Raw genomic sequence first — 12,519 nt, forward strand, 5'->3', positions numbered from 1 at the left:
AATATGCATGCATCATACATACTAGGGGGGGTACAACTGGGGGGGTCTGTAGTGGAGAAGGATCTGGGGGTTTTAGTTGATCATAAGCTCAATAATGGCATGCAATGCCAAGCTGCGGTTTCCAAAGCGAGCAAAGTCCTTTCTTGTATTAAGAGAGGTATGGACTCCAGAGACAGAGATATAATTTTGCCCCTGTACAAATCATTAGTAAGACCTCATCTGGAATATGCAGTTCAGTTTTGGGCACCAGTTCTCAAAAAGGATATAGGAGAACTGGAGAAAGTGCAGAGAAGAGCAACCAAACTGATAAGAGGCATGGAGGAGCTCAGCTATGAGGAAAGATTAGAGGAACTAAATTTATTCACTCTTGAGAAGAGGAGAATAAGGGGGGATATGATCAACATGTACAAATATATAAGAGGTCCATACAGTGAACTTGGTGTTGAGTTATTCACTTTACGGTCATCACTGAGGACAAGGGGGCACTCTTTACGTCTAGAGGAAAAGAGATTTCACCTCCAAATACGGAAAGGTTTTTTCACAGTAAGAGCTGTGAAAATGTGGAACAGACTCCCTCCAGAGGTGGTTCTGGCCAGCTCAGTAGATTGCTTTAAGAAAGGTCTGGATTCTTTCCTAAATGTACAGAATATAACTGAGTACTAAGATTTGTAGGTATAGTTGATCCAGGGTAAATCCGATTGCCTCTCGGGGGATCAGGAAGGAATTTTTTCCCCTGCTGTAGCAAATTGGATCATGCTCCGCTGGGGTTTTTTGCCTTCCTCTGGATCAACTGTGGGTATGGAGTTGGGTGTATAGGATTTTACTGTGTTTTTTTATTTTGTTTTTTGTGGTTGAACTGGATGGACTTGTGTCTTTTTTCAACCTGACTAACTATGTAGCTATGACTGGGACGCCAAGGGTCGTTGAAAGAAAACAGCCAAAGCTGAAATCTGCCCCTTAATGGTGCCTAAGGCAAGCTTCTGATCTACACCCTGCTATAAAAACAGCAGGATCCTAGAAACAGAATATGTGCGTGAATGCCACCCCATCTCTTCACACATAGAGATGTAGGCCTTCCACATGCGATGGTAAATCTTCCGAGAAGATGACTTCCGTGCCCTCAGCATGGTGGAAATAACCAAATCCGACAGGCCTCGTTCTCTCAGCACTTGGCTTTCAACAGCCATGCCGTTAAAGCCAGCGAATGTAAAGCAGGATGAAGAATGGGACCTTGTGAGAGAAGGTCCTCCCGCATTGGCAGTCGCCAAGGAGCATCCGCCACCAGGCGTATTAGGTGGGCGTACCAAGGACGCCAAGGCCAATCTGGGGCAATTAGGATCATTGGGATCCCCTCGGATTCAGCTCTGTGGAACACATGAGGAAGCAGTTTCAGTGGGGGAAATGCATATATCAGCCGATACTGTCCCCATGGGGCAACCAACACGTCTGTCGCGTCCACCCAAGGATCTTTTGACCTGGCCACGAACCTCAACAGCTTTTGATTGAGTTGAAAAGGCAGGAGATCCAGGTCTGGCTCGCCCCATTTTAGGCAAAGGAGGCAGAACACATCTGGGTGTAGTGACCATTCTTCTTGGTCCAGTGTCTGGCAACTTAGGTAGTCCGCTTGCCAGTTTTCTTCACCCGGAATGTACACGGCCGATAGAGTCGGCACTCTCCGATCCGCCCACCTCAGGATGTGAGCGACCTCCGAAGCTGCAGCCGAGCTTCTTGATCCTCCCTGATGGTTGACATACACCACCGCTGTGGCGTTGTACGACTGGATTCTGACTGGACGCCCCTGTAGGCTCCGCAACCATGTGGAGAGGCACAACCTGATCGCCCGGAGTTCCAGAATATTGATCGGCAGGCGAGATTCTTCCTGTGTCCAGCAACCCTGTGTCGACTGAACACCCCAGACTCCCCCCAACCGGTCAGGCTGGTGTCCGTCGTGATCACCGTCCAATGAAAGGGAAGGAACGACCTCCCAACATGAAGAGTCGGAGATCTCAGCCACCAGACCACCAGGGAAGTCCTGACTAGTGGGCTCACTAGACTTGTCTCATTTGGACAGAATCTCCTTCTGCAAGGCTCGAGTGTGGAATTGAGCAAACGGTACTGCCTCGAAGGAGGCTACCATGAGACCCAGGACTCGCATGCAAAAGCGCAGTGATGACCACATGTGGGACGCCAACAGCTTCACCTCCGTCTGAAGAGTCCGCAATTTTTCCAAAGGGAGAAAAACTCTTGCCTCTGAGGAGTCTAAAATCTAGAGTCTAGAATCAGACCCAGATACTCCAAGCGCTGAGTCGGTACCAACACCGACTTCTGGAATTTCAGCACCCAACCAAACTCTTGGAGGGACCTCTAATTCTGAGCTTGAAGCAGTTCTCAGAAGCAGATCGTCCAAGTAACCCACAATAGCGATTCCTCACTGTCTCAGCAAGGCCAAAATCGGGGCAAGCACCTTGGTAAAAACCCTTGGAGCTGATGCCAGGCCAAAAGGAAGAGCCACGAATTGATAGTGGTCTTCCCTGACCGCAAAGCGCAGGAACCTCTGATGCCCAAAATATATGGGGACATGCAAGTATGTGTCCTTCATGTCCAAGGACACCAGAAAATCCCCCGGATGGAGTGCAGCGGGCACAGAGCGAACTGATTCCATCCTGAACTTTCAAACCTTTACAAAGGCATTGAGAGCCTTGAGGTCCAGGATTGGGCGGACTCCGTCCTTCTTCGGGACCACAAACAGATTTGAGTAGAAACCCTGAAACATTTCCTGCAGTGGCACAGGTATGATTACCCCGCAGCTCAACAAGTCCTAAACTGCCACAAACAGGGCATCCCGATGAAAAAGAGGGTCCCAGCATGCGGCGTGGCTCTTTTCCGTTCCTGGACTGGGGGAGGAGCGTGCTCTTAACCCTCGTGGCATCCTTTATGATGTCGTCCAGGGAGGCACCAAATAGCCTCCCGCCCCGGAAAGGAAAATCTGCCAGAGCCTTCTTGGAAGTCTGGTCTGCAGACCAGACCTTAAGCCAAATCAGGCGTTGCAGAACCACAACAGATACTGAGGCTCTAAAGATCAAGGGAGCTACATCAAGGCCTGCATCACAGACATACTTGAGGCCATGCACTAACTGGTCAGCCAGTTCCACGCAGTCTGGAGGAGCATGATGCTCTTCCAACTCCTGGTGCAATAGTCTTGCCCATTCAGTAAGTGTCTGACACCAGTGCCATAGCCAAGATAGGCCGCAAAGCTGAACCCAGCATAGAGAAAATGGACCGACCTACCGCTTCGGACCTCCTGTCAGCAGGGTCCTTAAATGCAGGGGTTACCTCATCCGGAATCATGGTTGCCTTGTTCAACCTGGATACTGGGGGGTCCACAACCTGGGGAGATGCCCACTTTTTTAAAAGGCTCTCCTCAAAGGGGTAACTGACTGCAATATGCTTAGGGACCACAAAGGTCCTCTGTGGTCATTCCCATTCCTTGTCTATGAACTTATCAATAAAGGTCACATAAGGAAACACTTTAGCAGTGTGGGCCTGCTTGTGGGACCCAAAAGGGACCGACCCCTCAGCAGATGTCCCGGCAGTATCCTCTAGCTTAAGAGTGTCCCGCACTGCGTTTATAAGGGCTCCAACTAGTGCCTTGTCTTGCGCTGACCCAGACCTGGAGTCCTCCTCACTGTCTGAAAGGTCCTGGTCCACATCCTCTGATATCTCAGAAACAGGGCCCTGGGCCACAACCGGGCCCAAATCAGAGTCAGAGCTATAAAAAAATAAAAAATAAAGATCCTGTTCCTCTAAAGCATGTTACACAGCACAGTGCCTGTGCTGTGTATTTTGGCCCCCTGTATTACCTGAAATACCTGGCTGATCGTTCACTGGGTGTATGGAGGGTTTACATCCACTTTAAGCGGCGGGGAGAACCATAGATGTCATTCAGCATAAGCCAGGAGGCATGATCAGTCATGTGTTGGCAGGTGGCGATTTTTTGTGTGAGTGGGCAATCATGGTTCATTATGACTGACATGGATCTGCATCGCTGGACTATGTAATTGACGAAGCATGTACATTTTTTTTTAAATTGTATTTTTATATACCACTGACTTTTTTTTGTGAATGAGTATGGTCACTATGTATTCATTCACATTCACTATGTACTCATTCACCCCTTACTTTGTCACATGGGGGTGGGATTACTGCTAAAGGGGGCCTCCAGAGTCAGAGAAGTTCTCCATCCGTAGACCCCACAATCACCAGGCCAGGGTTTTGGGGAAGGGGCCCCTGTCTTAATCAACATGGGAACAAGGCGCTTTGCCAGGCATTTTGTGGGGATGTGGTCTAGTATGGTTCAGGGGGAATTAAATGCTCATCCTCTGCTTTTCTTGGCTTGCTCGGATAAAGGACCTCACATCATTTTTTTTGGGGGGGGGGGGGGGGTTTGTCATGGGAATTCCCGGGTTACAGCAGGGATGAGTCACTGCATGTTTGGATGCCAGTGAGTGTTGGCCCTTAACAACCAGCATCTCTGAGCTAAAAAACCTTCTATTCTCCTTCCCCTTCCAAAAAACATGTAGCATGAAAAATGCTTCCCAAACATGCAATGCCACACTACAAAATCACACCAGAAATCAGATCATGTTGCAGCTGCTCTAGTGTGAACCTAGTCTAATGCTGCATACACAAGATCGGACATTCCGACAACAAAACTGTGTATTTTTTTTCTGGCGGAATGTTGGCTCAAACTTGTGTTGCATACACACGGTCACACAAGAATGCGGTCACATACAACAGTACGACGAGCCGAGAAAAGTTCAATGATTCTGAGCATGCGTAGGTTTTTTGTGCGTCGGAATTGCATACAGACAATCGGAATTTCCAACAAGAACTTTTGTTGTCCGATAAAATGAGGACCAGCAAATGTCCGATGGTGCATACAGATGGTCGGAATATGCGACCAAAAGCTCACATCGAACATTTGTTGTCGGAAATTCCGATCGTGTGTATGCGGCATAAGGCAGCCTATAGATGGGTCAGGTTTTTCGTTCAACTAGCGGGTTGAAAACAAAAAAAACTGATGGGGAATCCTCCCACTAAGCTATTGCATTCTGATGCTGGGAAGACTCCCCCACCATCAGAAAACAATTATCAACGCTGGATGCTATAGTCTGCAGCACTGATAGAGCAGGGAAAATCCAAGTGGACTGTTAGATCAACTTCTGTCCAACCATAGTGCCCAGAAGTCGACTGGTAGATCGACTTCTGTCCAACCACAGTGCCCATACATGGATCTAAATCACCTGGTCCCTGCTGAACCAGGCAATATTCAATCCATGTATCCATCCAGCTTAAAATATAATTTAGATTTTTTGGGGTGGAGCCTTTATTTTAAAATGAATATTAAAAAAAAAAAAAAATTATGATAAAACATTTTAATGTTCAGGCCTTTCCATGTTGCATGTTGAAAGTTATTATTTATAATGCTTGGAGACAACAAAAAGAGCTCTTACATTTTTGTAACAGGTGATCTGAAAGCCCAACATGGGCACGGGAGAATAACTAACCTGATCACTGCATACAGTAGCTGCACAAGCTCCTTTTATATTATATATATAAAAAAAAAATATATATATATATATATATATATATATATATATATATATATATATATATATATATATATATATATTTTTTTTTCTGTAGCTGGCAATTAACAAATATATAATATTCAACAAACTCACACACGGCTCAAGTACATCGGCTCTGCTGAAATGAATTAAATTGGTCATCTAAAAAACATTTACCTTCAGCTACATCTGTATCAGAGATGGTAAGGTTCATCTTCTTAAAGTTATTTCTTAGTCTAAATAAATCAGATAAAAATGTATTTACATTTATATTATGCTTGTTTTGCCTTGTATATAAGAATAAACAATAACTACTGTACTTCATCATCCCCACATAAAAATTTCAAGTTTGTGAGAAATGGCCTTCCTCAAACAGGATATTGGGCTAAACCTGTAGGTAAATAAATGAACCAGAACCTTCGCTATGTGGAAGAGTAGGGTTTATAATAATGTTGGCAGTGCCTCCAGTAGGGTTGCCACCTCATCCCTTCAAAACCAAACACATAACATTACACAGGTTCTGATGTGAATCTAATGCAGATAAGACCTTAAGTGAGTTTAATTATCACCTTAATCAGCCACAGAACCTGTGTAATTAATATGTATTTGATTTTAAAAGGATGAGTTAGCAACCCTAGCCTTCACCCATGACAGGGTCTCTATGAACAGAGGGGATTCTCTTCCTGGGAGAGAGAGAGCGCCACCACCTCCCCACCGTATTGAGCTGTTGCTGCATGGCACAGCTGAAGGTATCTGAAAAATAACGTATTAGGAATCCCATACTCCGTCCTCAGATCTATGAAGGTTCTAAATACCCCATCCCTGAACAGCTGATGGGCGTATTTAACCCCATATGCTGCCCAGCACCACCCCTTCCGGTACTTTAACTATCTCCCTAAGTTGGGAATTGTGCCACAGAGGGGCGTTGTGGGAGGCCGCAAGGTTAGTTCCCCCCCACCTTGGCATTACAGATATTAAATATTTTGTATGACAGCTTAAATATGCCCGCCCCCCTTTCTGGGTATGGGCCATTCCTATATAGGACATTAATTAGCCCCTCAAAAGAATGGACCTGGGCAGCCTGAGTAGCCACAGCTGCAATGTTCAAATTCGGGAACCCCCACCAGTGCACATGTGTCAATTGGGCCACCAGGTAGTAGCATTGCAAAATAAGTAAAGAAACCTGGGCAAGTAAATCATTTTAAATATGTTAATTCGCCAAAGGAGGCCCAAGGGTAATTTAGCACAGGTTTGCAAACTTTCCCTCAAACGTAGCTTCATAAGGGTTAGGTTATTACCCACATAAGCATTAATTGGCAGCTGGATATCGACTCCCCAGATAACGAAATTTAGATACTACCTTCAGTGGGATCTCCGGGGGCAACCGCGGGGGATTATCGGGATTAAAGGGAAATACAATAGCTTTATTCCAATTTACCCTGAATCCCGAGAAATGTCCAAATTCTACAATTATGTTCAGAGCAGTGTTCAACGATCCCTCCGCCTCAGCCAGATATATGAGCATGTCATCAGCGTAGAGGGATGTCTTTTCCTCCAACTCATCAATATTACAGCCCCTGACATTCCCATTCTCTCTCAGCAGAGCTGCCAGTGGTTCTATAGCCAGGGCAAACAACAGGGGCGAAAATGGGCACCCCTGCCGCGTGCCCCTAGCGATGTGAAACGAATCTGTGATGATGTTGTTAACCCTAAGCCTAGCCCGTGGTTCAGCATACAGTATTTGGACCCACTTTATAAATCTACAACCGAACCCCAGCCGCCCAAGGACTGCCATAAGATATGGCCATTCAATGGAATCAAACGCTTTATGCGTATCCAGGGATACCACCACCCGAGTATCCGGTGTAGGCCCATCAGACTGTAGAATAGTGAGTCGGCGCAGGTTTATTGCTGTCGACCTTTCAGGTATAAAACCTGTCTGATCTTGATGAATAATGGATGCAATCTTCGTATTTAAACGTTTAGCCAGTAATTTAGCAACGATTTTTGCATCCACATTAATTAGGGATATTGGTCTATATGACTCGCAAAGATCATGGGGCCAGATTCACAAAAGAGATACGACGGCGTATCTCCTGATACGCCGTCGTATCTCTGTGTTAGGGCCGTCCTAACTATGCGACTGATTCATAGAATGAATCAGTTATGCATAGCTAGCCCTAAGATCCGACAGGTGTAATTCATTTACACTGTCGGATCTTAAAGCGGGAGTTCACCCAATTGCTTTTTTTTTCTATTTTCCCCTTAGATTCCTGCTCGTTGTGTCTAGGGGAATCGGCTATTTGTTTTAAAATATGATCCGTACTTACCCGTTTTCGAGATGCATCTTCTCCGTCGCTTCCGGGTATGGGTCTTCGGGAGCGGGCGTTCCTTCTTGATTGACAGTCTTCCGAGAGGCTTCCGACGGTCGCATCCATCGCGTCACTCGTAGCCGAAAGAAGCCGAACGTCGGTGCGGCTCTATACTGCGCCTGCGCACCGACGTTCGGCTTCTTTCGGAAAATCGTGACGCGATGGATGCGACCGTCGGAAGCCTCTCGGAAGACTGTCAATCAAGAAGGAACGCCCAGTCCCGCAGCCCATACCCGGAAGCGGCGGAGAAGATGCATCTCGTAAACGGGTAAGTACGGATCATATTTTAAAACAAATAGCCGATTCCCCTAGACAAAACGAGCAGGAATCTAAGGGGAAAATGTGTAAGCTATGGGTGAACCTCCGCTTTAAGGATGCAATTCTAGGCCGGCCGCTAGGTGGCGAGGCCATTGCGGTCGGCGTAGAATATGCAAATGAATACTTACAGCGATCCCCGAACGTCCGAGCTGCCCATCGATCTAACTGTACGTCGTTTCCGTCGAGTTACGCCGTGTAAAATTAGGACTACCTCCTAGGTGTCCTAAGCCATGTTAAGTATGGCCGTCGTTCCCGCGTCGAAATTTAAAAAACAACGGCGTTTGCGTAAGTCGTCCGTGAATGGCGCTGGACGCCATTTACGTTAACGTCAAAACAAATGACGTCCGTGCGACGTCATTTAGCGCAATGCACGTCGGGTAATTTACCCGACGGAGCATGCGCAGTACGTTCGGCGCGGGAACGCGCCTAATTTAAATGGTGCCCGCCCCATTTGAATTGGGCAGGCTTGCGCCGAGCGCATTTACGATACACCGCCGCAAGTTTACAGGTAAGAGTTCTGAGAATCAGGCACTTACGCTGTAAACCTGCGGCGGTGTAACGTAAATCACATACGCTACGCTGCCCAGGAGCAACGTAATTCTATGTGAATCTGGCCCTTGGTCCTTATGTGGCTTAGGAATCAGCACCATAAGTGCCTCCCTCAGAGACTCAGGAAGCACACCTCCCCAATAGGCATCCATATACATCTTAAGCAGCTGGGGTGCCAGGCTGTCCATATGTGTGCTATACCACTCTGCTGAAAACCCATCCATTCCCGGGGTCTCATTTGTGATTAGGGAGCGTATAGCTGATATGACCTCCTCCACTGTAAGGGGGAGGTCAAGCTCTTCCGCCACCTCTGCCGAAAGCTCCAGGAGGGGTATCAGAGCCAAATATGCCCTCACCGCCTCCTCTCCATAGTCTACCTTTGAGGCATACAAATCAGAATAAAAATCCACAAAGGCTTTAGCTATATCCGCTTGTGACTTGAAAAGCTGCATCTGTGCATCATAACTACGTGGGATAGAGGTTGGTGTCTGGTGCGAGTGAGCCAAATAAGCCAACAACCTGCTATTCTTATCTCCAAATTCAAAAACACGTTAAGCTTAATAAAGCAATTTTTTCTGTGTTTTTTCCACTAGAACCAGATCTAATTGGCGTATACTCGTTCTCCAAATCCTATGGGTGTCAGGGTTAGGGTTTTTTTTTTTTTTTTTTTTTTTTTAAGTTTTGAAAAAAAGGCATGCAGTTTATTGGCGAAAAGGAAAAATAGAAATAATTTATTTATTATCTGCATGGTACAATAGCTTTTAAACTCCAGATTCCTTTTGCAGTGGGTCACATGTGGGAGCATCGATGAGGTTGTAAAATCGCTTGTCTCCAAGAGCAAAAACTCCCATGATGAATTGGAGGAAATAAAAACTGCTCCACCGAGACAGACCAGTGGAGGAAAACAAAAATGTCCACCACTAGTAAGCTCAACCTCCCCTCCAAGGAAAATAAGACAGACAGGAACATTAATACAAAGAGTTGCCCCTTTTGGATGCTGGTTGTCTATAGCAGAGAAGAATCAGCCCAACATTACCATCCGGACCAGTTCTTCATAATTAATTTCACCATTAGGATTTTCATGCCCAAGCAAAAGACTTTCCACCTCGTCCTCTTGCATCTTTTCTCCTAGAGTAATTAGAACATGGCGAAGTTCAGCCCCCATTACACATCCGTTGGCTTCCTTGTCAAACACTTTCAGACCCTCAATGAAGTCCTCAATTGTGCACTGGTCCTTGTTTTTAGCGATTGTTTGCAACATGGGAAGGAACTGCTCAAAGTCAAGCATCTTGGTGTTCATCTCATCCAACTTTGGGTTTCTCAAAACTTTTGTGACTTCTGCATTTGTTGGGTTTTGTCCCAAAGCTCGTAAGACATCCCCGCACTGAAAATAGAAGATTTTACCATCTCCAGTCTTGTCAAAGAGGTTAAAAGCATCTTTGTAATCGATGAGCTGGTCTTCTGATAAGTCACCCATGTTTTCAGTCGGTGTTTCTTCCGGAATGTGCCGCTCCCGGTCTTCGCCTGACTAATATCTAGCTCTGCTGACGTCACCTTCCAGGGTTAGGGTTTTTAATGTAATCCACTTCAGCCTCTATAGCTAACTGTTCCAATTCTCTGACCTTCCCTTCCCTATCTGATTGGATCTGTTTAATCTCCCCCTTGATCACACCCAGAAGTGTGGCCTTAAACGCATCCCAGGTGATTAACACTGGGACCTCCCCCCTATTTTCTATTCAGAAGTTATTGATGGATGTGGCAGTGGATCTCTCAAAACATTCCTCCTTGAGCCACAGGGGGCTCAACCTCCACAAGGCATACCCACGGGGTTTCTCCATATCAATAGTGACTAGTAATGGGGAATGATCCGAGATGGCCCTCGGCAGATATTGAATTCCCACCACTCGTGGGAGAAGTGCCCTGGACACAAAACACATATCTAACCTGGAGAGGGTATTAAATGTGGAGGAGAAGCAAGAATAGGCCTTGACATCCTGGTGTTTCCACCTCTAGGCCTCTTCTAAGTCATATTGTGCCACGCAGGCTTTCAGAGGGGACACACTCACAGCTGCCATCCCGAACCTATCCTTGTCAGGAGACAATACTGCATTCAGGTCCCCTGCCAGAATAATAGGTCCCTCCGCCACCTGAAGCACCTCTGCCATCACCGCATCCCAGACCTCCACTGTAAATGGGGGTGGGATGTACACTGCTGCAAAAGTATATGGTTGGTTATTAATAATCAGCACCAGGGTCACAAACCTTCCAAGGGGGTATAATTTAACAGACTTAGTCATAAAAAGTAGGGACTTAGCAACAAGAACCAAGACCCCCCTGGCATAAGTAGAGTATGTGGAGTGGAATGCTCTGCTAACAAAAGCCCTATGAAGTGCTAGTGTCTTGGAACCCACCAGATGCGACTCCTGAAGGAATATAATATGCGGCCTACGCTTTAGGATGTATTTAAAGACCAGAGCTCTCTTAATCTTAGAATTAAGCACTCGCATGTTCCAAGACAGCAGATTAAGTGCCTGCATTGGGGTAGCCATGAATAAATTGGGCTAGAGGATTGTGTACACTGGAATGCAGCGACAGCAGAGAGCCCCCCACACAAAACCAGAGTTCACCCTGTATCAGCATTATCATACACAGTACATCAACATAGTAGGTATGTGCAAAGTATACATCTACATTCAGCTGGACATATTGCAGACCCGACAGGTACCATCGAGGGCCAAAGCCCCCATACTGTGGAGACATAGGAAAAAAATGGAAAAAGGAAAAATAGCAAACTAAAAAAAAGAAAACAGGAACCGTCCAAGATCCAAAACAGAGGATCTCATTATACATTCCCCCCACCCTGCATGTAGCCCCAAACATCCCACAGGCTTCCTCCCTAAACATTAGACAGCAAAAGTCTCCCTAAAGGGGGGTTAGCTTCCCGCACCAGGGTAAGTATGTGAGTTCAAATAGAGCTTAAACAGGGCCGTAGTAAACATAGGACCTTCAGCAGTGTCCCTGCAGGACTTGAAGCACGCAGGATCTTTCAGACCAGAGAAGGTCGGTCAATAAAGGCAGTAATAGAAAAATCAGGTACACGGATTTCCAAAGCAGCATAGTCATAAGCACCTGGGGGATCCCCCCCAGGCCTTCTAGGGAACATACTCGATGAATGAGTAGATACCGTAATCTTGTCCCAGGGATTCCAGCCAGCGATTTGCCTCTTTATGTGAAAGGAAGAACTGCGTCTGTCCCTTGTGCACAACCCGGAGCTTGGCTGGATAAAGCATACTGTATGGCAGGCTGCGTTCTCCCAGGCGTTGCTTCACACTCTGGAATGCTGCTCTTTGTTTCTGCGTGGCCGCCGAGAAATCCGGGAAGATAGAAATGCGGTTGCCATTATACATCAACTCAGGCAGGTTGCGGGCCTTGCACAGGATAGTTTCCTTATCTCTGAAATAAAGGAATCGGGCCAGAATGGGTCTAGGAAATCTGCCTGGCGGGGATGCTCTTAGAGGGACCCTATGTGCCCTCTCAATGGCAAACAGGTGAGAGAAACCATCATCTCCAAAGGTTTGCTTGAGCCAGGATAATAGGAATTCCTCAGGATTCTTCCCTTCTGACCACTCCAGGAATTCGTAGGAACCTGA

At 46.4% G+C, this 12,519-nt stretch overlaps 2 protein-coding genes across 2 annotated transcripts in view; both read right to left on the minus strand.

The window, feature by feature from the left end:
* C4H6orf118 (chromosome 4 C6orf118 homolog) overlaps window positions 1-12,519 on the minus strand; it is a 219,362-nt gene that overhangs the window by 98,843 nt on the left and 108,000 nt on the right. Inside the window, exon 6 of the mRNA XM_040350632.1 lies at window positions 5,808-5,866. Coding sequence (XP_040206566.1) covers window positions 5,808-5,866 — 59 coding nt within the window. The remainder of the gene's footprint in view (window positions 1-5,807; window positions 5,867-12,519) is intronic.
* LOC120937416 (myosin light polypeptide 6-like) lies at window positions 9,549-10,411 on the minus strand. Its single transcript, XM_040350633.1, has one exon. The coding sequence runs from the start codon at window positions 10,344-10,346 to the stop codon at window positions 9,891-9,893; it is 456 nt and encodes a 151-aa protein (XP_040206567.1). The 5' UTR covers window positions 10,347-10,411; the 3' UTR covers window positions 9,549-9,890.

The sequence above is a fragment of the Rana temporaria genome, chromosome 4 (genome assembly GCF_905171775.1).
Source record: "Rana temporaria chromosome 4, aRanTem1.1, whole genome shotgun sequence".
In the NCBI taxonomy this organism is placed as follows: Eukaryota; Metazoa; Chordata; class Amphibia; order Anura; family Ranidae; genus Rana; species Rana temporaria.

What these genes read in the sequence shown, in the direction of transcription:
- LOC120937416 (XM_040350633.1), bottom strand. Translation starts at nt 10,346, where the DNA reads ATGGGTGACTTATCAGAAGACCAGCTCATCGATTACAAAGATGCTTTT.